Consider the following 22,149-nt stretch of genomic DNA (forward strand, 5'->3'; position numbering starts at 1 on the left):
TCAATGTTATTCACTTCACCTATCAGTGGTTTTTATGTTTTGACTGATCAGTGTATATACAGATATTGTAATATATATCAATACCATGCAAAATTCTCCATATTTTCCATATTGCACAGGACTACATGCGATTCCCCTAATTTCCATGACGGCCAGGCCAAATGAGGTGAAATGCTGGTTCTGACCCGATACCTGCAGACAGATGACTTTGTCCCCTGGCTGGGCAGTGACGTTGGGGGAGTAGTCTCCTTCCTGTCTGAGCTGCTGCCTTGCCCGAGCCTTCCCCTGGGTCACGGGGTTGATGGCCTCCAGGTGGGATGGGTTGGGCAGCATGGTCACATGGATAGGCTGTCCAGCTCCAAAGTCCAGCTCCACCGAGGAGGTCAGATGAGAGAGGACATCACCAATGGCGGGGGAGTTCTCCGGGAACTCACTCAGGCCACGCATTTTACGAAACATGAGCTGTAGAGAAGAGGAAGAAGAGAAGGAACAATAAGAAGAGAAGGAGAAAATTTGAATGAAAAGAATTAGAATTTGAAATATAACTAAAATGATTAGATCTTGCATTAAAAGAAGAATTAAAACCTAAATTAGAAGAAGTATAGGAAGAATGTGAAGAAGAGGGAAAATTAGAAGAACTAGAATATGATTTAGAGTTAGAAGAAGAACTTGAAGTGGAATTAGAGGAAAAATGCAGGAGAAAAGGAAGAAAGGGGCTATTTTGAAGCACTAGAAGTGGAATTAAGAGTTAGAAGAGAGCTGAAGAAGAAGAATTAGATAAAAGAATCTGAACGGGAATAAGCAGAAGAATTGGAAAAATTATTAGAAGAAAAACCAGAATTAGAATTAGAGCTAGAAGAGAACAGAAGAAGAATTAGATAAAAGTATTTGAATGGGAATAAGAAGAAGAATTAGAAAAATAATTAGAAGGAAAAACAGAACTGGAATTAGAGTTAGGAGAAGAAAAATAATTAAAAGAAAAATTAGAAGAATTACAAGAAGTAGAAAAAGATTAGGCTTCCCATTGTCCCCATCTAACTTTTCTTCAAATAAAGTAGTAATACAGAAAGCCTAACCCTTTTCTCAACACTTTCTCAGAGGACTAACACAAACCTTGCTTGTGACCGTCATTGGATGAGTTAATTGACACTAGGTTATCCTGTCTATACAAAGCTCCCTTGGGAAAAAGTACTAGAAGCTCTTAAGGCATTAAAGTGAAACTGTAGGATATTGCCTAGGTGGTTCAGAATCCTCCGTTAGGAGATGAAGGTATTGAAGATGAAATCCTATGAGATCTTTCTCTCCTGCCTCTCTCTCCAATCTTGTCTGTTTTTGTGGATCTGTTCTTTGATGTTCTGATATAAAAGCATATAGAAGAAGAAGACAGCCAACTTATTTGGTCAATGTGCAGTTTTTCGGGTACAATTAAATTTGTTTTCTGCATTTAATCCATCCTATTGTATAAGAACAGTTGGCAGCTGTGGTGTAGCAACCAGGGACCAACTCCAGTTCTTTTTCCTACTGCCTTGGTCAGGGGCACAGGCAGGAGTATTAACCCTAACGTGCATGTCTTTTTGATGGTGGGAGGAAACTGGAGCACCCGGAGGATTTGAGAGGATTATTCAACCACCTGGAAAATCCTCTCAAAGAACAAAGCATATTCAACCAGTAGTAAAATGTGCAATCTATGTCTAACTGAAAAATATTTTATCATTTGCAAACCAAAAATGTCCATATTGAATAACAGGAATGAATTGGCCAGCAGTTGCAGACATAGATATAAGCACCTATTTTGTAATTATAAATAAATCATGCCAATAGACAAATACCAACCCCCCCACCCCACCCTCCACCCCCATTGGAATGTTAGCGATCATGTTTTTGCATTTTTGAACGTCGCACCTCTCCCTCCCCCATTGGACGTTGTGCACGTGATGTGCATGACGAGGCAGTAAAAGGTATGTTCTTTCCCGAGTAGCATTATTGACGATTGCTTACTGATGATTGCTTATGGCATGAAACAGGCTTGTACTGTCTCATAAAGAATTTACTTGACTCACTGGATTTTATATATATATATATACTATATACACACACTTAATATATAATTCACTGATTCGACAGCTGATGATTGCTTATGGCATGAAACAGGCTTGTACTGTTTCAGAAAGAATTTACTTGAATCACTGAATTATTTTGCTCCTTGTTTGTTGGGCACTTTTCCTACCGCTGAGTGTTTCTTTTAACGAAGTTTTATATATATATAATTTCTTTTCTTTCTTTTTTTTTTGACAAACTACGTCTCATTTTCATAGTTTTCTCCATCATGCATATGTTGTCATGTCCCCCGGGTCTTTTTTTGCGAGCCTTCCTCCTCGTCAAATTCTTTGTATGTGCAAACTTACTTGGCCGACAGTAAAAACTAAATATCACTCTGTACCATCTGTAATGTCTGTATGTGTTACATTTCTTCCTTGGTATGATTTGAACTGCATTTGTTGAACTTTTTCACCTTTCCATATCTACCTGTGATTTCCTTATGGAGAGAGTTTATCTGGTTTTGGACACAGTCAGACTAAGAGGGGAAAAATAATTGAGATTTTGCTCTCTGACCTCTGGTGGGAATTTGAGGAGCCCCGTCAAGAGGTTCAGTCGGCCTCTGTGGGGCATCCCGATGATAATGTCAGTCACTCCGCTGTGGGAAGACTGGTGGAAAAGCTCATAGAAAAATCCCATCATGCTCTCTGCTCCCTCTCCTCCGTAGCGCTTCACAGTGGCAAACTTGGTGGCAAGGAAATGGTCAAATTCCTGGAGTTTTTAAGAAAGAAAGTTCGGGTTAGATATGCTATGCCACCAGCCGTGTTGGTGTTCCTCACAATTACTGAGACATATTCTCAATCAATCAAACATTATTTATATAATATCACTACTATTAGTATTACACAGTAAAAGTACAACAGAAGGTTATTGCTGGCAATGAGATGTGTCTATGAGCTCACTGGAAACAAAGGAAATAAGACAAAAATTTTACCGTAAAATTCTTTTTTCTTTTTTTTGGCGGGGGGGGGGGGTTCTCTGTTTTTCTCCCCAATTGTACCCGGCCAATTACCCCACTCTTTTGAGCCAATATATCATCATAATGTGCTGTGTTCTTAACTCCAACGGCATTTCCCCTCAGTTTTACCAGCAATCCTGTCACAGATGTTGTTCTAAAAGCCCCATTACATATCCTTAATGCTTGTACTCCATCCAATTTTCCCAACAACACTTCATCTTATTTTATTTTTTAGGATTTTTTCCCCTTTTTCTCCCCAACTGTATCCGACCAATTATCCCACTCTTTCGAGCCATCTCGGTCTCTGCTGCACCCCCTCTGCCGAGTCGGGGAGGGCTGCAGACTACCACATGCCTCCTCTGATACATGTGGAGTCGCCAGCTGCTTCACCCGGGGGACGTAGCGCATGGGAGGATCATAGTATTCCCCCCAATTCCCCCTCCCCCCCGAACAGGTGCCCCAATCAACCAGAGGAGGCGCTAGTGCAGCGACCAGGACACATAACCACATCCGGCTTCCGACCCGCAGACATGGCCAATTGTGTCTGTAGGGACACCCAACCAAGCCGGAGGTAACATGGGGATTTGACCTGGAGACCCCCATGTTGGTAGGCAACGAAATAGATCGCTACACTACCCGGATGCCCTGTAAAATTAATTTCTTAACTTTACACATGTATTGTACATGAGAAGGAAAAAAAACAAGCATTAACAGTATATACAAAATACGTGAACACAAATATGTGTGTGTTGAGGATAAATACAGCGTCATACCATTATGTTCAATGATACAATGCCCCCTCTTTTATCAATCTTAGGCTGTGCTGAATGAAAATCAACCTTTTCAGCCCCCTGGGATCCTACCTGGGACTCCAACATGAGCTGGGCCAGCTGTCTCCGCTCCTTAGTGGAGAACTTCTCCTTCTTCAGTTCCTCAAAGCGGCTGGCAAACCATTCCCTCTCCTCTAGGCTGGTCAGGTGGCTGGTCTCCACTGAGAGGTGGCCGCAGTAAGTGTCCTCCAAGTAGGCTAGCACCTCTTCCACGGAAGCTTCCGCCTTGCCAAAATGTCGTAGCCCTGGAAGCATGCAACATTGGTAGACAATGGATTAGATCCTAACGGTACCTGGACGTCCCGTGTTGTTTGAAGTTTTGATCAATAAATTGCGCCGTTAAGCTTAACAGGGACATGGGATATGCACTCGAACTCCAGATGTCCCTTGTAAAACTAATTGATGTGACATTGTCCTTTAAAATGTTATCAATATGTGTATACACTATTTGGTATAACTGCAGCAGGCATACATCCATGAAATATTTACAAGCTGGAAGGATATAGCGTGGATCCAAGTAGGTAATAAGTCGTCGAAACCCTTCATCTTCCCCTACAGAAAGAGGCTGCTGATCAAGGCCAATTAATTCCATTATCTTGGCTGATATTTCTTTTGACTTCTTACTGTCACTGCTATAGGGTTCCTGCTGTTTAAATGTCTCCCTAACTGATAACCGAGTGACGGAAGACTGAGTTGCTAAAGGGTTAACTCGCTTTACTGACTTTGTGCTGGCTTGCCTTTCATACTCGCCGTATTCTTTGACATGACAAATTCTCAAATGTCTAATGAAGTTTGCGGTATTAAAATGTCGTTGTTGCGTTTCACCATGAAGGATTTCTGCTTCACTGCATATCGTGATTTTATTGTCTTTTTCAGACACCTTGTAGAATTGCCAGACCCGTGAAGCCATTTTAACGAGCTTCTTTTGCCACGCACAGAGAATTGTCTCACGTATCTTGCGTCATCTGATCAGCTCTTCTGATCGGCCTTTATAGAGCGCTCCGATCAAACTATTTAGAAGGAAAATCGGCTGATAATGATGGCGGCCAACTGATCAGAGCATCCCTAATGTGTAGTCTGTCCTCCAGCCAGGTATCCATGGTGATGGTGGTCGCCAACTGAACGCTGCTTGGCGTCCCCCTCAACACTTTCTTTATTCATCTATCCATCCATTATCCAAACCACTTATCTGCTGTCAGGGTCGCGAGGATGCTGGAGCCTATCCCAGCAGTCATTGGGCGGCAGGCAGGGAGACACCCTGGACAGGCCGCCAGGCCATCACAGGTTTGTTATCCTGTTTAAATGTTGTATCATTCTCTCGTTCTGATATGTGACTAACGTCTTTTCTCGTCTCATCTCCTGTGTATGTAAATGGTGTGATGTAAGTCTCCCCTCTTTTTATGTGTAGTCTGTCCTCCTGCCAGGTCTCCATGGTGAGGGTGGTCACGTGGCTCAGATCCTAGGCTGTTCCAGTGGCATCTGGATGTTGCTTGGGATCCTCCTCATCATGTTCTTTATGTAACTTATAAATCCATTATAGTTCCGTTTTCCTCTTTCAATTTGTATTCTGTAAATTGAGTTATCTGCTGTACATAAAACATCCATCTGTTCATTTTGGGGAAGTAATCCCTCCTCTGTTACTCTCCCTGAGGTTTCTTCCTACTTTTTCTCCCCGCTAAAGGGTTTGTTAGGGTCTAAAGGCAGGATTTTGTATTGCTGTAAAGCCCACTGAGGAAAATTTTTAATTTGTGATACTGGGCTACACAAATAAAATTGATTTTACTTCTGTTGTTTGTCAACAAAGCTCTCAATGTTTTAGCACCAAATCACATCTCTGACTTGTTTTTACCATATGAACCTTCTCGACCTCTCAGATCATCTGGGAATGGTCTGCTAACTATTACCACATCAAAACAAAACACGGTGAAGCAGCATGTTGTTATTGTGCTACACAATGCTGGAATGAATGAATGATGAATGAATTAATGCCTTTATTTGTCATTGCACAGCGAAATTAAGTGCAACTCCCCAGTGGTACAAAAATTATATATATATATATATATATATATATACACTGCTCAAAAAAATAAAGGGAACACCTAAAAACACAATATAGACCTCGATGAATGAAATATTTCAGCTGAAAATCTTTATTTATTAGACAGAGGAATGTGTTGAGCAAAATAACCTAAGAATGATCAATGGAAATCAAAATCATTAGCCCATTAAGGTCTGGATTCAGAATCATACTCAAAATCAAAGTGGAAAATGAGAACATAGGCTGATCCAACTTCTGTGGAAATTCTTCAAGACGATTCAAAATGAGGCTCAGTAGTGTGTGTGGCCTCCACGTGCCTGTATGCACTCCCTACAACGTCTGGGCATGCTCCTGATGAGACGACGGATGGTCTCCTGAGGGATCTCCTCCCAGACCTGGATCAGGGCATCGGTCAACTCCTGGACAGTCTGTGGTGTGACATCGCGTTGGCGGATGGTACGAGACATGATGTCCCAGAGGTGCTCGATTGGATTCAGGTCTGGGGAACGTGCAGGCCAGTCCATAGCATCAATGCTCTCGACATACAGGAACTGCTGACACACTCTGGCCACATGAGGACGAGCATTGTCCTGCATGAGCAGGAACCCAGGGCCCACTGCACCAGCATATGGTCTGACAATGGGTCTGAGGATCTCATCCCGGTACCTAATGGCAGTCATGGTACCTCTGGCTAGCACGTAGAGGTCTGTGCGGCCCTCCAAGGATATGCCTCCCCAGACCATCACCGACCCACCGCCAAACCGGTCATGTTGGAGGATGTTGCAGGCAGCAGAACGTTCTCCACAGCGTCTCCAGACTCTCTCACGTCTGTCACATGTGTTCAGTGTGAACCTGCTCTCACCTGTGAAGAGCACAGGGCGCCAATGGCAAATCTGCCAACCAAGATGTTCTCTGGCAAAGGTCAATCGGGCTGCACGGTGTTGGGCTGTGAGCACGACCCCAATTGTGGACGTCGGGCCCTCATACCATCCTCATGCATTCTGTTTCTCACTGTTTGAGCAGAAACCTGCACATTAGTGGCCTGTTGAAGGTCGTTTTGTAGGGCTCCGGCAGTGCTCCTCCTGTTCCTCCTTGCACAAAGGACCAGATAGAGGTCCTGCTGCGGGGTTGTTGTCCTCCTGCGGCCCCCTCCACATCTCCTGGTGTACTGGCCTGTCTCCTGGTACCTCCTCCATGCTCTGGACACTGTGCTGGGAGACACATCAAATCTTCTTGCCACAGCATGCATTGATGTGCCATCCTGGATGAGCTGCACTATCTGAGCAACTTCTGTAGGTTGCAGATACCGCCTCATGCCACCTCTAGTGGTGAGGGCACTAGCAAAATGAAAAACTAACCAAAGATCGGCCAGAAAAGATGAGGACAGGCAAATGGTCTGTGGCCACCACCTGCAAATCCATTCCTGTTATAGGGATTGTCTTGCAAATTGTCTAATTTCCACCTGGTGGAAATTAGACACTTTACCAACGGGTGAAATTAATTCACAAATCAGTGTTGCTTCCTAACTGGACAGGTTGATATCTCAAAAGTGTGATTGACTTGGAGCTACATTGCATTGCTTATTTGTTCCCTTTATTTTTTTGAGCAGTGTATATATATATATATATATATATATATATATACATACACACACACACACACAAATAAAATACAAATAGACACACATTTGAGCACAATCAACAAATAATGTATGCATAAGTGTAAAAATAAGTGTAATATCCATTATATTTTTTTTTTGCACATGCCAAATGTACAGGTGTGATTGCAGTTTCACAATATCATTGTAACCTTAGAGTTTGTTATCACAGTTCAGTTCTTTAATGGCACTTGGGTAGAAACTGTTCAAAAGTCTGGAAGTACGGGTCTTGAAAGACCTATAGCACCTCCCAGAGGGCAGCAGAGTGAGAAGGTGGTTGCCTGGGTGAGAAGAGTCCTTGATTTTGTTTGTGGTCCAACGTAGGCAGCGGGATCTGTATATGTCCTCAAGTGAAGGTAGCTGTGCGCCAATGGTTTTCTGTGCTGACTTAATCACTCTCTGCAGAGCTTTCTTATCAGCCACAGGGCAACTGGCATACCACACTAAGATGCCATATGTGAGCCTGCTTTCTACGGAGCAGTGATAGAAGGACACCAGCAGCAGCTGGGACAAATTAGCTCTCCTCAGTGCCCTTATAAAGTAAAGCCGCTGCTGTGCCTTCTTCACTAGGGAAGTTGTATTGACAGTCCATGTGAGGTCCTGGGAGATGTGTGGGATTTGAAGCTGGTCACCTTCTCCACCATGTCTCCGCCAATGAATAAGGGAGCAGGTTCCTCTTCCTGTTTCCTAAAGTTGATGATGATTTCCTTTGTTTTGGAGGTGTTGAGTGACAAGTTGTTACTGGAGCAGCATACTGACAGTTTGTGGACCTCATCCCTGTAGGCAGACTCATTGCCATTCTGTATTCGTCCCACCACAGTAATGTCATTTGCAAATTTTCCTATGGTATTTGTACTGTGGGTTGGTGTGCAGTTGTGTGTAAAGTGAATAGAGACGGGGACTCAGTACGCAGCCCTGTGGAGCACCAGTGCTGAGTGTCAGGGTCGTTGATTGGTGTACCCAGCCTGATAGTCTGTGGACGATTTGTTAAAAAGTCTTTTATCCATCTGCAGGTGGACTGGCTGACACCCAGCTCGAGCAGCTTGATCACCATTCTGCTGGGGATTATTGTGTTGAATGCAGAGCTAAAGTCTACAAACAACATCCTCGCATATGTTCCCAGGTGCTCCAGATGTGTCAATGCAGTATGGTGAGCTGTGTTAATGGCGTTCTCCGCAAGAGTGGGTGGAAGTGCAGATTTAATGTGTTTTAGGACCAGCCTCTCAAAACACTTCATTACAGTGGAGGTGATTGCCACAGGTCTGTAGTCATTAAGGCTGCTGACAGATGTTTTCTTAGGGACAGGCACAATAGTGGCAGACTTAAAGCATTTGGGGACAGTACATAATGACAAGGAAAGGTTAAAGATGTTGCTGAAAGCCTCTGCCAGCTGACCCACACTGTATTTGAGTGCCCTCCCTGGAATGCCGTCTGGTCCAGCGGCCTTCCTGGGATTGACACTGCAGAGCACTCTCCTGACATCATCTGTGCTCACATGAAGTGCCAGGCAGTTTGTGGTTGGTGTCAGTGCAGTCCCAGTCTCATACACTTCATTCACCTCAAAACGGGTAAAGAAGTGGTTGAGTTCCTCAGCTAGTGAGTCGCTGCTGGTGCTGGTTGGGTCTTTGCTGCCTTTGTAGTTTGTGATTTGATGAATGCCTTACCATACATGCTGGGGGTCGCTCTCACTGAAATATCCTTAAATTTTCTGCCTGTGAGCTGCTTTTGCCTCCTTGATGGCTCTCTTCAGGTTGGACCTGGCAATGCTGTATAGTTCAGCATTGCCAGACCTGTAGGCTGTGTCACAGTCACTCAGCAGCAGCTTCACATCCCTTGTCATCCATGGTTTATTGTTTGGAAAGCATCTGATATGTTTGTCAACAGTCAAAGTATCACTACAGTTTTGTATGTAAAACAAGACTGTGGATGTATAGAATGAAGATAAGATTTGCCCCAACTTTGACCACTTTTAAACTAGAGTAAAAAAAAGTTATGTGTGCCATTGTCTTTAACTGAAACTTCAGCTAACTGACACTTTGCACTGACCATTTTTACACTTTGCACTATGATCCTCCTAACCCTTTTTATTCTTTGGAAGGTTTAAAATGTCTTTTTGATTTAGCTTTTGATTAAAACTGATTTTAATCTTCTCATCTGTATTACCTTTTACTTGATACATATTTATTATTTTTTATATTCCTATGTCCTTTAATTTCAAAAAATCTTTTTCATTCTTTTAATATTAGGGATGTCCCAATCCGATCTTAAGGATCAGGATCGGGGCCGATCCAGGCATTTTTTAAGAGATTGGATCGGATTGAGCAGAAAATAAGTCCGATCTTTTGTTTTGTTCTGCGACACCTCCGTTCAGTCCGCTGTCACGCAGCTGTTGTAAATGGGGAGCACAATTTGCGGGAGAATCAGGCATGACCAGGACACAGCTAAAATGTCTGAAGTGTGGCATTATTTTAAAATAGAAACGGAAAATAGCCCAACAGCCACTTGCAATGCTTGCAATGCAAGCATTTCACGGGGCGGTTTTTGTAGAGCTGCGTACAATACCACTAACTTGATTAGGCACCTGAAAAAACATGAAACAAAATTTAATGAGTTCACTCAGCTAACCAAGGCGAAGGCTATACCGACGCAACTCACACTGGAGGGCACTTTTAAAAAGAGAGAAAATTCCTCCCGGTAGCGACAAGGCCAAAAAGATCACTGAAAGAGTATCTGAATTTATCGCTTTGGATGACCAGCCCATCGCTGTGGTAGAGGACACTGGTTTTCACCGTCTTTTGGAGCTGTTGGAGTCCCGTTATGTCCTACCCTCCTGACGCTACATGTCATGCACAGCCCTGCCGGAGCTGTGCAACAAGGTTCGTGACCACCTACGAGGTCTTTTTATCAGATGTGACGGCTATTGCATTTACTACAGAAATTTGGAGTTCAGATGTTAGCCCTATGTCACTGCACACTGGATCGACTCCGCTTTTGAGTTAAAGTCTGCGGTATTGCATGCGCATCCGTTTTGTGAGTCTCATACATAGGGCCCTACCAAATTCACGGCCGTGAAAATCGCGTCACGGACCGTGAAATCAGCCTCTTCCCGTGTAATTGACCATTTGCCGTGAAATGCAGTGAAATGCAGAATTTAAGTGCGCAACCAGTTTGAGAAAATACTGTGCTGACATGATTGACATTTTGGATGCGCGAATAAAAGCATTCACGTGTCTAAGACATTGATTGGTTAAATGAGCATCCGGGGTGGTCGCAATGATCATTGTTGTTACTAGCATAGTTTGAGTTAGCTGTCGCCAGCATGTTAGCTTAGGCCCTAACGTACTGAAGATGTCGAAATCTAAAGCCTAAAAAAACACGACTGCAGACGACAGAGTAATTGAGTTTGGAAAACATATTTTACACGCTGATGGCGGGAAATTATTTTGTACGAGTTGTAATATCTCGTTAGATCACAGTCGACGAGCAACGATTCAGCGTCACTTGGAAAGTGAAACAAAAAGAGGGCTGCCGAAAAAGAACCACAAGGTGGTTCGGAGACGAGTCAAACGAGAACATTACGCAAAGTAGATTTAAACAACCAGCGGCCGAATTCCTGAAAGCAGTGCGCATTTTTGACCCTGCACAAATACTTATTTTGACGGTGGATTTAAACTCACTCAGCACGGACATTCCTGGATTTGACAAAAACTGTAGGCTGGAATTGCCGAACTACAAACACATCGCACAAGAGGTGGACACAACTTTACTAGCGCTAGCTTTTTGGAAATCCTCCGAATCTAGGCTACCACATCTTGCTAAAGTAGCGTGGCGCTGTCTGTCAATCCCGACGAACTCTTTGGACGCGGAGAGGGCCGTGTCAAAACACGGACAAGTATTTTCATCGCAGAGACAGAGCATGAAGCCAAGCACCATCGCAGGATGCTCAGTGCTTACATTAAACCACCAGTACGGTTATGCTGTGTACAGTAGGCTGGGCTATTCAGGCCCTGTGTGAATAAAAAGTGTAATTTAATAATTGCCGTGAAATGTCGCATTTTTCTTATAGATTCCGTGAAATCTGTGATTTTCGAGAAACTAGGTCCGTGAAATTGAGCGAAATGTACCGTGAATTTGGTAGGGCCCTACTCATACAGCAGAGCATGTCAAACAGGCAATTGAGCAGATGCTGAACATGTGAGAAATAGACAAGCATTTTGTGACTATTTGCACTCAGTGGAATAAGCTATATATTTTAGTTTGTTTACAATTACTTGGCTATTTTGTTAAAGACCAAATTAAAACCAGTGCTGCACTACAAGTGGACTTGTGAGAAGAGGCATATTTATACTGTTTATTTTGAAAATAAATAAAAACCCATTAAAGAACAGCTTGGATGCCGGCATTTTCTTTCTTAATGCATTGCAGAGCTATTCAACTGTCAAGCATATATATTGGATTGGTTATTCTAGGAAAATGTATCGGATCAGATTGGTATTGGCAGATAGCAATATTAAATGATCGAAATCGGATCGGGGCCCAAAAAACTTGATCGGGACATCCCTATTTAATATTCTTATCTAATCTCTTTATGTATCTGTATTTTGTCTTTAATGTCTTTTCATGTCTTTATTTATGTAAAGCTCTTGCCATTATGTTTGAAATGTGCTATATAAAAAACATGTCTTGCCTTAAGTCTCTCTCTGCCTACTCACATGTATAAAATCATAACAAGGGGTGTAGATGAAGAGGACAGTGACAGTGGTGTGTGTTAGACTGTAGAATGTATGTATCTAGAATGTATGGATAGATGGATAAATAGAAAGATATCCATGCACTCACACATGGATACACAGGAACAACTGCATACTATGAACATAAGTACATGATATTCAGCGGGATATGGGGTACAGTGATATTGACAAAGACTTTTAGCATATTTTGTGAACGTTGCTATGGCAGAGGTGACAAAAGTCCAGCCAAAGCAAGCTGTTTTGCAGGCTATAGACCTGTACCTACGACTCCAAAAGGAGTTGAATCAATTGCAACTGGACTTGGTATATATCCGTGAAGACGTTTCGCCTCTCATCCAAGAGGCTTCCTCAGTTCGTGCCTTTCTGACTAGACCAAGCTAGTTTGACTGGCTGGTGATGAGACTCAGTATTTATCCTTTAGGAGTCGTTGTCAGAGCTATTGATATGCGTGGCTCTCCTGTGCTCCGATGTCCAGCCGCACCCGTTGCCATCAGCGACGGCGACGATGTCCAGCCGGAGCACAGGAGAGCCACGCATATCAATAGCTCTGACAACGACTCCTAAAGGATAAATACTGAGTCTCATCACCAGCCAGTCAGACTAGCTTGGTCTAGTCAGAAAGGCACGAACTGAGGAAGCCTCTTGGATGAGAGGCGAAACGTCTTCACGGATATATACCAAGTCCAGTTGCAATTGATTCAACTCCTTTTGGATAACCATGACCTGGATGAATGAGAACATTCACAGACATGTACCTACGACCAGATACAGGTATATTTACCTGAGGTGTTGAGTTGTCCTTGTATTGCTCCAGTCAACAGGTTGATCTCTGGTATGGAATCTGCCACAGGCTTATGAGGCAACAAGGGGTTAATTTTAGCAGCCTTGTGTCCATGGGCTCGGTATGCCTCCACCAAACGGGCAAGAGCATGGTCTGAGTAAAAAGCAAAACAAGCCCTTCTTACTGTTAAATAGACCCCAAAACCAGTGTGCCTCAACATCTATGTGTGGGTTGACGGAGAAACTTAACTGCAACTCTTAACACTCATAAGTACTGGCATGTTGTTTAATTAGTCCCAACAGAAGAAATGGAGATTTAACAAACAAATCCAGTTACAATGAGTGGTACTGTGACGCAAAGGTGACTAATTCCTTTATAAATAATTAACCCATTTATTAATGTGCTATAAATCAGTAATAAGTTGCTACAACCAATTATGACATTCTCTCAGAAACCAGGTGATTGGATGAAGCTTGCAAAGCCCCGAACCGTTACTTAACCTTAGTTTTAAACTTAACCACTATCCAACCTTAACCCTAAACCTAACCACTGCAGCTCTCATCGTTACCGTTCAATATCCAACTTTTACTTATGCTTTGCATGACATTTTCAGGTGAGGTCCTCACTGGTCAGGTGGTTTTACAGAGAATGTCTAAAGAGATTCTTGTGTTGATGAAATGTGGGCTCCCAACCTGGCAACCAAGAAATGTTATTAATGCATTATAACATCTGATTACTAGTATTTATGACAAATTAATGAACGCGCTATTAACCAGTAATTACTGGTTAGATAGAGTAACCAATGTCCACCAATGACCAAATGTGGTGGCTTAAGGCCGTTGTATTTCTTGCATGCTCATTCCTGAAGCTACTCATATGGGCGTTAAACCTCATTTTAAAAGAGCCCTCTTTTAGTCCAATGTAAGTGTCCACTTTGCAGTTGTCTTGTCACTGATGGCTGGTAGATGACTCCCTCTGTCTGGCATTTTCCTTCAAGAGGGCACAATGCCTTAGCACGGCAGTTGCAGTTGGTGGTGTTTGGCTGCGTTGAGGGGGTCTGTGCCTTGGTCATGATGCTTGTGTTGTGGGATGATATAACCCGCTGAACATTTGGCATGCAACAATTAGCTACAGCTGCATGCCACAGCATTTGGCCACCACCGCATTTGGTCATTGGTGGACAAGAATATTGGTTACTCTTGCTCATGGAAAATCCTCACCAAGAACAATGCATATTCAATTAACAACAAAAGATGTAACCTATGCTTGGTAGAGAAATATTATATTATTTGCAAGCTTGATATATACGTATGTCTACCTTGAACAGTAGAAATGAATTGGCCACCAGCTGTAGACCCAGAAAAACATATCAAGTAGACCAGTGTCTTTATTATCCCCCCTCCCAATTAGATGATATATATATGTGATGACCTTTATCAGGTGTTATATTTTTATATTTTAACTGTGTGCTCTTCCAACTGTGTTCCAGCACCACGCCTCTATATGATATATGTAAAGTACAAGATTGGATGTTATTTTGTTATATTTTAAATGTATGCTTTTTTAACAGTGTCCCGGCCCTTTAAGTCCTTGCTTTTTCAAAACAAGCCCCAGTCCCTACCCTATTGGTTGTAATGTTTCTGATGTTATTTTTCAAATGTTTTCTATCCTCCCATTGGTTGCTGTGCATCGTATCTACTTACCCCATTGGTTGTAAAGTTTCTGATGTTATTTTTTAAAAATGTTTTCTATCCTCCCATTGGTTGCTGTGCACCGTAACTAGGGGCGTGATGCGGGACAACATAGTATTTATTGGCCGTGTGTTTTTTCTTTGTTGTTTAACCACATTGGCAGCTGATGAGTGTATGATGCACGAAACAGACTTGAACCGAAATGTATTTAAGTTTTATATACGTATATATACATATATACACTACCGTTCAAAAGTTTGGGATCACCCAAACAATTTTGTGTTTTCCATGAAAAGTCACACTTATTCACCACCATATGTTGTGAAATGAATAGAAAATAGAGTCAAGACATTGACAAGGTTAGAAATAATGATTTGTATTTGAAATAAGATTTTTTTTACATCAAACTTTGCTTTCGTCAAAGAATCCTCCATTTGCAGCAATTACAGCATTGCAGACCTTTGGCATTCTAGCTGTTAATTTGTTGAGGTAATCTGGAGAAATTGCACCCCACGCTTCCAGAAGCAGCTCCCACAAGTTGGATTGGTTGGATGGGCACTTCTTTGAGCAGATTGAGTTTCTGGAGCATCACATTTGTGGGGTCAATTAAACGCTCAAAATGGCCAGAAAAAGAGAACTTTCATCTGAAACTCGACAGTCTATTCTTGTTCTTAGAAATGAAGGCTATTCCATGCGAGAAATTGCTAAGAAATTGAAGATTTCCTACACCGGTGTGTACTACTCCCTTCAGAGGACAGCACAAACAGGCTCTAACCAGAGTAGAAAAAGAAGTGGGAGGCCGCGTTGCACAACTGAGCAAGAAGATAAGTACATTAGAGTCTCTAGTTTGAGAAACAGACGCCTCACAGGTCCCCCACTGGCATCTTCATTAAATAGTACCTGTTAGAGCCTGTTTGTGCTGTCCTCTGAAGGGAGTAGTACACACCGGTGTAGGAAATCTTCAATTTCTTAGCAATTTCTCGCATGGAATAGCCTTCATTTCTAAGAACAAGAATAGACTGTCGAGTTTCAGATGAAAGTTCTCTTTTTCTGGCCATTTTGAGCGTTTAATTGACCCCACAAATGTGATGCTCCAGAAACTCAATCTGCTCAAAGAAGTGCCCATCCAACCAATCCAACTTGTGGGAGCTGCTTCTGGAAGTGTGGGGTGCAATTTCTCCAGATTACCTCAACAAATTAACAGCTAGAATGCCAAAGGTCTGCAATGCTGTAATTGCTGCAAATGGAGGATTCTTTGACGAAAGCAAAGTTTGATGTAAAAAAAATCTTATTTCAAATACAAATCATTATTTCTAACCTTGTCAATGTCTTGACTCTATTTTCTATTCATTTCACAACATATGGTGGTGAATAAGTGTGACTTTTCATGGAAAACACGAAATTGTTTGGGTGATCCCAAACTTTTGAACGGTAGTGTATATATATATAAAACATAGATAGATAGCTAGATATGTTTGACTTGAAAAACGGAAGTGAACGAACACCACGCTAAAAACACTGCGCTAGGGGAAGAAACTTTAAAAAAAAATCTTAACAGTATTGTGATCTGTGGAAAGATCAATCAACCAATCAATTAATCAAGTTGCATTTTATATAGCGCTTTTCTAGCTGCAACAGCCACTCAAAACGCTTTACATTTCTGGTCAAATCTGAATTTCAGACATCTGTTATAATAGACAAAGTTTGTAGGTGTATCAGACCTGCACAAAATACAGAGAGGCAGCCAGTAAGATGCTGCACTTAATAATAATTTGAAAGACTGTTTACCTAGCGAAGAGTACTGCTGCTGCCAAACTAGTTTGGGTTTGTATTAGCTTTATGCCATGGGGCTCAGTAGCCCATTAACATATGGTTCGATAGTTAAACTCTTTAATATTCATGCGTGCAGGTTGGTTTGTCTATTTTCTATAATCTAGCTTCTATTGGTTGTAAATCTGTTTGCCAATCCGATGATGCCTGTCAAGTAGAAGCACGGGGAATGGAGATGGAAAAAAATAGTGTTGGTTGTTTGTTAATTGCATCTGAAGCACATTCTGGTGTCTTTTGGTCTCAAACGTGATGAAACAATGAATGATAAAACTATGGGTAGTAGTTAGTTGCATAAGCTTTTAGCTGAAGCATATTATGGCTTTATGATGGCTTCAAAAGACTTAGGTTGTTTAAAAGGACTGCATAATTTAATATTACTTTAAATATGATTGTAAGACGCTTTATGTTAAAATGCGGTAAAATACATACATTATCTGATGTTGAGCCAAGAGTTATGACAACATTGAGTACTAGCTTTATTTGCATTTGATGTGAGAAAACGTATAAATTAAGGAAAATAAGGTACAGATGTCTAATGATTGTTTTCTTGCAATATTTACAAATGCGTATATTTTTTTGTTGCCCATTTACATTTATTTGGAATAGCATACATGTACATATATTTCTTTTCTGTTTTTTTTTCCTATTCAAAGGTTTTTCACTTAATGCTTAATGCCTGATGAAACTAATGGAGCTAACTAACTGAACTAGTTGCTGAACCTGCCAAAATAAAAGCAGGAAAAAGGACTGTTTGGCCATTGAGTGGAATGCAGTTAAAAAACCTTTTGGTAGATGCACCAGTCACTTTCAAATGGAGAAGCTGTACATATTCTCTTTTTTTTTGTGGATTCCCCCCCCCCCTTTTCTCCCCAATTGTATCTGGCTAATTACCCCCCTCTTCCGAGCCGTCTCGGTCACTGCTCCATCTCTCTTGATACTTTAACTAAGCTTATGTCAGCTTCTAAACCAACTACTTGTCTATCTGACCCCTTACCAGCATAAATTTTTTCTTTTCTAAATTTATTTCTAGTTTTTCCCCTTATCCCACCCAATTAACCCAATGGCATATGGCCGGAACTCTTGTCGAATAACTCCCCTGGCTCACGTTTCCACAGGAAGGAGATAGTCGTAACACCAGCTTCCTTCAAACTTGTGTCGGCTGATATCGCTATTTTACACGCTGAAGCCTCGCACGGATTGCATTACCCTCAGGCCGCGAAGGAGATGTGGGGAGAATGCTTTCGGTTGCTTGGCTGCAGGTGCCTGGATGGGCCAGAGGGGCCGCTGGAGAACAACGAGTCCCCGAACACTACACCGATCTACACCCACTATCCCTCGGGTAAGGGTGGCCTAATGAATGCCTTACCCCGCGAACGCTCTGGCCGTGACCGGTTACAGCGAGTCTGGGATACAAACCTCCCAGCCACATGACGAACGGATTGCAAGAACGGTGGTTTATCCCACTCGGCCATCAGACCGGCCAGCAAAACTTTTTAAAGACCTCTGGCCTTTCCTGGGACCTACAGTGTTGGACATTGTTAATTCATCACTTACTACTGGCACAGTTCCCAGCAGTTTTAAGACAGCTGTGGTCATACCTCTACTTAAGAAACCACACCTCGATCCAGGGTCTCTTAATAACTAGCGACCAGTCTCTAATCTTCAATTCTTTTCTAAAGTACTAGAGAGTTGTGTATCGACAACTTTCAACCCGTACAGAAGAGAACCATCTATATGAATCTTTTCAATCGGCTTTCAGGGCCTGTTACTCCACTGAAACTGCTCTGACCAGAGTGGTGAATGGCCTTTTACTAGCTATGGACTCTGATTCCACTTCTGTGCTTCTACTACTGGACCTCGGTGCAGCCTTTGACACCATTGATAACTGTATACTATTAGACAGATGAAATTGTAATTTTGGTGTCTCTGGCTTAGCTCTCTTGGCTTAAATCCTATTTATCTGGAAGAACACATTGTGTCTGCTATAATAATATTACATCAAAATTCTCTCTCTGGCTTAGCTCTCTCTTGGCTTAAGTCCTACTTATCTGGAAGAACACATTGTGTCTGCTATAGTAATATTACATCAAAATTCTCTGACGTTAAATATGGTGTACCTCAGAGCTTAGTTCTTTGCCCTCTACTTTTCTCTCTTTATATTTCACCTCTTGGCCAAATTATATGCAATTATGGAATATATATATGTATATGTATGTGTCTATAAGGGCTGATGAGCATACTCAAATGACTAATTTAGAGGCCTGCTTGGCTGCTGTGAAAAATTGGATGTCACTAAACTTTCTGCTTTTAAATTTGGATAAAACCGAGATGCTGGTAATTGGCCCTGCTAGACACAGACACCAATTTGATCAAGTAATGATAACAATCGACAAGTCTGTGATTTCACAAAGTGTGGCAGCCAAAAATCTTTCCTTTGATAAGCACATTAAAAAAATCACCAAGACTGCCTTTTTTCACTTACATAACACAGCTAAAATTCTGTCTTTCCTGTCCATGGCTGATACAGAGACTCTAATGCCCCTTTTCCACACTGCATGGTACTGGCTTGACTCAACTCAACTCTACTCACTTTTTCTGGTTATCTATTGGGTAAAAGTTATGGATAGTGCCTGGACCCAGGTACTTTTTTTGGTACCACCTCCGTCGAGGTTCCAAGTGAGCTGAGCCGATACTAAAAGGTGACATGAAAATACCACTACAAATAAATAAATAAATACAATAAAAATAAATATAAATATATGTACATTTATTTATATTTATTTAAATATAAATGAAATCTTTAAAAAAAAAACTAGTCAGCATACCCACAAATGACCAGCGGGGCATCGCCGTGAGGGGACACTATCTGCAGTGGAAAACAAAATCGAAATCCCAAAAAGTAAAGCGAATAGAGTCGAATAGAGTCGAGTTGAGCCAGTACCACGCAGTGGAAAAGGGGCATAATACATGCATTTGTTTCATCTAGACTTGATTACTGTAATGTTCTGTTTTCAGGTCTGCGACATGCTAGTACTAAAAGTCTTCAGATGGTTCAGAATGCTGCAGCTAGATTCCTAACTAAATCTATGAAATTTGACCATATTACACCAATTCTTGCCTCCCTTCACTGGCTTCCTACCCATGTTAGATCAGACTTCAAGGTACTTCTGCTGACTTATAAACAAAAAACAACTAGGAAGTTGACTACTTTTACCTAGCCAAAATAAAAAAGTACAGATCTGTGAGCTTACGTCACAGCAAAATAACGATTAGGCTAAGGGCCTGCGATTTGAAGCCGTAAACCAAGTCACAATGAGTCACACTGGGTGAGAGAAGACAAAATTCTCTATGTTTTGACATATAAATTGCCCCTAACGACTGGAAATTGTGGGAGTTAAGAGGTTAAGAGTTTTTTGGGAAAATGTTCAGGGATGGCAGTAGAATGTGGGTCATGTGGCGCACTCCATCTTTGAACATTCCACCCAATATTTATAAACTCTCAAACTAGGGCTACTTAAAGCAGCTACTAGGAGTTTATATTATAAATAACTATGTAACAGTCTCGATTTAAAACTGATGTCTTACCAGTTTTGCCGAGTGAGTAACTAATGTTAGAATTTTATTTTTTACATAATTTGTTACTGAGGCGAAATCAGCCAAGTGACACTACCGCCTTTTTTCCAGAAGGGGGCACCAAAGTCAACACAAACTGCATATACCACTTATCGCAGTTCAAGCAGTCTTCTGCGATACCGTACATCGCGTGTGTTGATATCGCGATGCAGGTAAATGTTCGATATATTTTGACCCCTATCTCAAACGCCCCAAAAAAGCATAAAACTTTAAACTATGACTTCGCAAAAACCGTACTAGATATCGAAATATCGATTTAGCTCAACAAAGTCTGAAGTCTTGTCACCCGTTTAAAATGTCAACCATGTTTCTACGTTAAACTACGACGAAGTAACATGGTTCCGAAGAGGGATTAGTTTGATCGTTTTCACGATTTACCATTGGTTTTCTATGGGAATTTTTTTTTTGCGATTTTCGTCGCCATGGTTACTCGAATCGCTAAGAAAACTCATAGTACACGTTCAAAGTGCACGTTTTTATGGGTTTTCTCTCTCTAATTCTCTCTTAAAGCTGCGGGACTAGTTACGCTGAGACATTTTTAACGGATTAAGTATGTATGACGAATGAATGATGCTTTGCACACCGGGCACATAATTGGAAGCATTTGCATGTGTCACAATGTTAAAGTAAAAGACAACAGAGACATGATGCAGGCGAACTTGGGTGTAGTAGGTCAGAACCGCGGCGGCTACACACTAAAACTAGCTGTAAGAGATCCTGCAAAATCAGTTTATTTGCAGACACTGACCTTCAATAAGTGTCTGTAACTTGTGGTCCCTCTCGTTTTCTTTCGGCCGGTATCCGTACACACCTTTCGCCGTGTGATACAGACAACCGGCCGCCTGCCGCGCAATACCCGGCGGCAGTCTGCTGATCCGGGGCACGTTTCTCAGGAAAAGCGCCGCTGACATGGTCGGGGGGAAAAGTTAAATATGGACTTAACTTAAAACGCGACACGTACCGCCGTACACTCACTACAGGTTGGCCACCATACTGCATGTGGAAAGCGGCGATGGGAGGTGACGCCGCACCGCCGCCTCATTGGCTGAGACGCGGCGCTCCCACTTCTTCTTCTCCTACTCCGCTTCCTCTTCTTCCTTGAGTTTTAACGGCGTTCGGCAAAATAGCTTATAAATGCATTATCGCCACCTACTGGACTAGAGTGTGGAGCGCTAGATTGGCAGAACCCCCCTGCCCCCAAATTAAATTCTCTATTCCTGTTACGCTTAAGTAATTAATTAGAAGACCGCGTACGGTGCGTGGTTTCTTTACTAGTAGATTCCCCGGTGTAATATCGTTTCCCATCATTTAGTACTGGTATCAGTTCCCTTCTTTCTTCGTCACACCTGTTGCAATTATTAATGGAGCTGTTGGATGAACCAGCATTAAAAGTACTATTGACAGCTGTTATAGATATCTGTCTGTCTGTCAGTGCTGATAGGTGTGCTGGTACACCTACATTAAATAGATCCATTATTAATGTTATTAGCTGCAGCTGTGTTTATCCTGCTATGCTTACACCACAGAGTACCAAGACCAGCCTGGCATGCTTTTAACCTTTTATGTGGTTTTTAACCTGCAGACGTCAGCAAACCTACTAAAATGGTCTGGAGTTTAGTCACGCTTTCAGTCTGTGTCGTGTTTGGCAATGTGATCCTACCCCTTGCAGGTCCTGGTGCTCTGCATCCGTAAGGCGAAATTAGTTTGAACAGGGCAGGTGTAGGTTCTGCCCATGTTCTCTGCTACACCTTTCAGAATTGGTTACAGAGACCTCATCTGCTGCAGCAAATAGACGAGGAACTCATGGGCATCCTGTACAAACATACAGATACCAAAACACACATTTAAATACAAAGCAGCATGCATATAAAACAAAACACGTG

At 42.0% G+C, this 22,149-nt stretch overlaps 1 protein-coding gene across 1 annotated transcript in view; it reads right to left on the reverse strand.

Annotated features, from left to right (window-relative positions):
* The window catches only part of dhtkd1 (dehydrogenase E1 and transketolase domain containing 1), a 44,120-nt gene extending 22,943 nt beyond the window's left edge, over positions 1 to 21,177 (reverse strand). Inside the window, exons 1-5 of the mRNA XM_056282685.1 lie at positions 21,015 to 21,177; positions 13,113 to 13,265; positions 3,919 to 4,130; positions 2,614 to 2,808; positions 193 to 462 (exon numbers count right to left, since the gene is read on the reverse strand). Of these exons, the coding sequence (XP_056138660.1) occupies positions 193 to 462; positions 2,614 to 2,808; positions 3,919 to 4,130; positions 13,113 to 13,265; positions 21,015 to 21,177 (993 nt within the window). The remainder of the gene's footprint in view (positions 1 to 192; positions 463 to 2,613; positions 2,809 to 3,918; positions 4,131 to 13,112; positions 13,266 to 21,014) is intronic.
* Between the last annotated feature and the right edge of the window lie 972 nt (positions 21,178 to 22,149).

This window comes from Lampris incognitus, chromosome 6 (assembly GCF_029633865.1).
Source record: "Lampris incognitus isolate fLamInc1 chromosome 6, fLamInc1.hap2, whole genome shotgun sequence".
In the NCBI taxonomy this organism is placed as follows: domain Eukaryota; kingdom Metazoa; phylum Chordata; class Actinopteri; order Lampriformes; family Lampridae; genus Lampris; species Lampris incognitus.